This window comes from Rhincodon typus, chromosome 41 (assembly GCF_021869965.1).
Source record: "Rhincodon typus isolate 14 chromosome 41, sRhiTyp1.1, whole genome shotgun sequence".
Classification (NCBI taxonomy): domain Eukaryota; kingdom Metazoa; phylum Chordata; class Chondrichthyes; order Orectolobiformes; family Rhincodontidae; genus Rhincodon; species Rhincodon typus.
In genome coordinates this window covers 9,877,116-9,879,122 of record NC_063372.1, presented here as the reverse complement: position 1 = coordinate 9,879,122, position 2,007 = coordinate 9,877,116, and the positions used below count along the sequence as shown (strand labels likewise).

At 44.8% G+C, this 2,007-nt stretch overlaps 1 protein-coding gene across 1 annotated transcript in view; it reads left to right on the top strand.

Moving 5' to 3' along the window:
• Positions 1-1,448, top strand: part of LOC109926153 (integrin alpha-7-like) — a 181,105-nt gene extending 179,657 nt beyond the window's left edge. Inside the window, exon 8 of the mRNA XM_048618867.1 lies at positions 1,177-1,448. Within this exon, the coding sequence (XP_048474824.1) occupies positions 1,177-1,448 (272 nt within the window). The remainder of the gene's footprint in view (positions 1-1,176) is intronic.
• Positions 1,449-2,007: the final 559 nt, after the last annotated feature.

Sequence of the window (2,007 nt, the reverse complement as noted above, 5' to 3'; positions counted from 1 at the left end):
TCCGATTTTGGATATATTCCAGCAGCAGGGATACTCTCTGATTTTGAATATATTCCAAAGGCAGGGGCACTCTCCAATTTTGGTTATATTTTCGCGGCAGGGTCAGTCTCCGATTTTGGTATATTCCCACCGCAGGGACAGTCTCCGATTTTGAGTATAACCCAGTGGGAGGGACCCTCTCTCAGTTTGCTTATATTCTCGCTGCATCGACACCCTACTATTTTGGGTGTATTTCCGTACCAGGGACACTCTCCAATTTTGGATATGATTCCCCAGCAGGTACACTCTCTAATTTTGGGTATATTCCCGCAGCAGTGACAGTCTCCAATTTTGGGTGTATTCTCGCATTAGTGAAACTCTCTGATTAAAGGTATATTCCCACGGAATGAGCAGTCTCCAATTTTGGGTATATTCTCGTGCAGGGACATTCTCCGATTTTGATTATATTCCTGCAGCAGGGGCACTCTACGACATTTGGTATATTCCTGCGGCAGGGAAACACTATGATTTTGGATATATTGCCACGACACGGATACTCTCTCATTTTGTTTATATTTTCTCTGCAGGGACACACTCTTATTTTGGGTATATGCCCATGGCAGGAACAGTCACTAATTTTGAGTATATTCCCGTGGCAGCAACAGTCTCCAATTTTGGATATATTCCTGTGTTGTGGACAGTCCCCAATTTTGGGTATATTCCTTCGGCAGGGACACTCTCCGATTTTGGGTGTAATCCCACGTTAGGGACACACTCCGATTTTGGGTATATTCCCGCGGCAGGGACAGTCTCTGATTTTGGGTATATTCCCTCTGCTGGGACAGTCTCTGATTTTGGTTATATTCCCGCGGCAGGGATGTTCTCCGATTTTGGATATATTCCTGCAGCACGGATACTCTCTGATATTGGATATATTCCCATGGCAGGGGCTCTCTCCGATTTTTGGTATAATCCCGCGGCAGGGACTCTTTACGATTTTCCGTATATTGCCGTGGCAGGGATACTCTCTCATTTTAGTTATATTCTCCCTGCAGGGACACTCTCTTATTTTGTGTATATTTCCACGACAGGGACAGTCTACGATTTTGATTATATTCCCACGTCAGGGCCACTCTCATTTTGGTTATATTCTCGCTGAAGCAATACTCTCCTATTTTGGGTATATTTCCTTGGCAGGGACACTCTCCGATTTTGGATATGTTTCCCTGACAGGGACATTGTCTGATTTTGTGTGTATTCCCACGGTAGTGACACTCTCCGATTTTGGGTATATTCCCGTGGAATGGGCATTCTCCGATTTTGGGTATATTCCCACGGAATGGGCATTCTCCGATTTTGGGTATATTCCTGCAGCCAGGACAGACTCCGATTTTGGGTGCATTCCCGTTGCAGGTTCGCTCTCCGATTTTGGTTATATTCCTGTGGCAGGGGCACTCTCCGATTTTTGATATATTGCCTATGTAGGGACAGACTCTGATTTGGGTATATTCCTGCGGCAGGGGCACTCCCCGATTTTTGGTATGTTGCCGTTGTAGGTACACACTACGATTTTGGGTATATTGCTGTTGTAGATACATACTACAATTTTGCATATATTGCCGCGACAGGGACACTCTCTCATTTTGTTTATATTCTCCCTGCAGGGACATCTCTTATCTTGGGTATATTCCCGTGGCAGGTACGGTCTCCAATTTTGGATATATTCCCGCGTTATGGAAACTCTCCAATTTTATGTATATACCTTCAGCAGAGACACTCTCTGATGTTGGGTATATTTCCATGGCAGGGACAGTCTCCGATGTTGGGTTTACTTCCCTGGCAGAGACACTCTCTGATTTTTGGTATATTCCCTTGGCAGGGACAATCTTCAATTTTGGGTATACTTCCCTGACAGGGACAGTCTCTGATTTTGGTTATACTCCCGCGTAGGGATTCTGTCCGATTTTGAATATATTCCAGCAGCAGGGATAGTCTCTGATTTTGAATATATTCCAAAGGCAGGGAAAC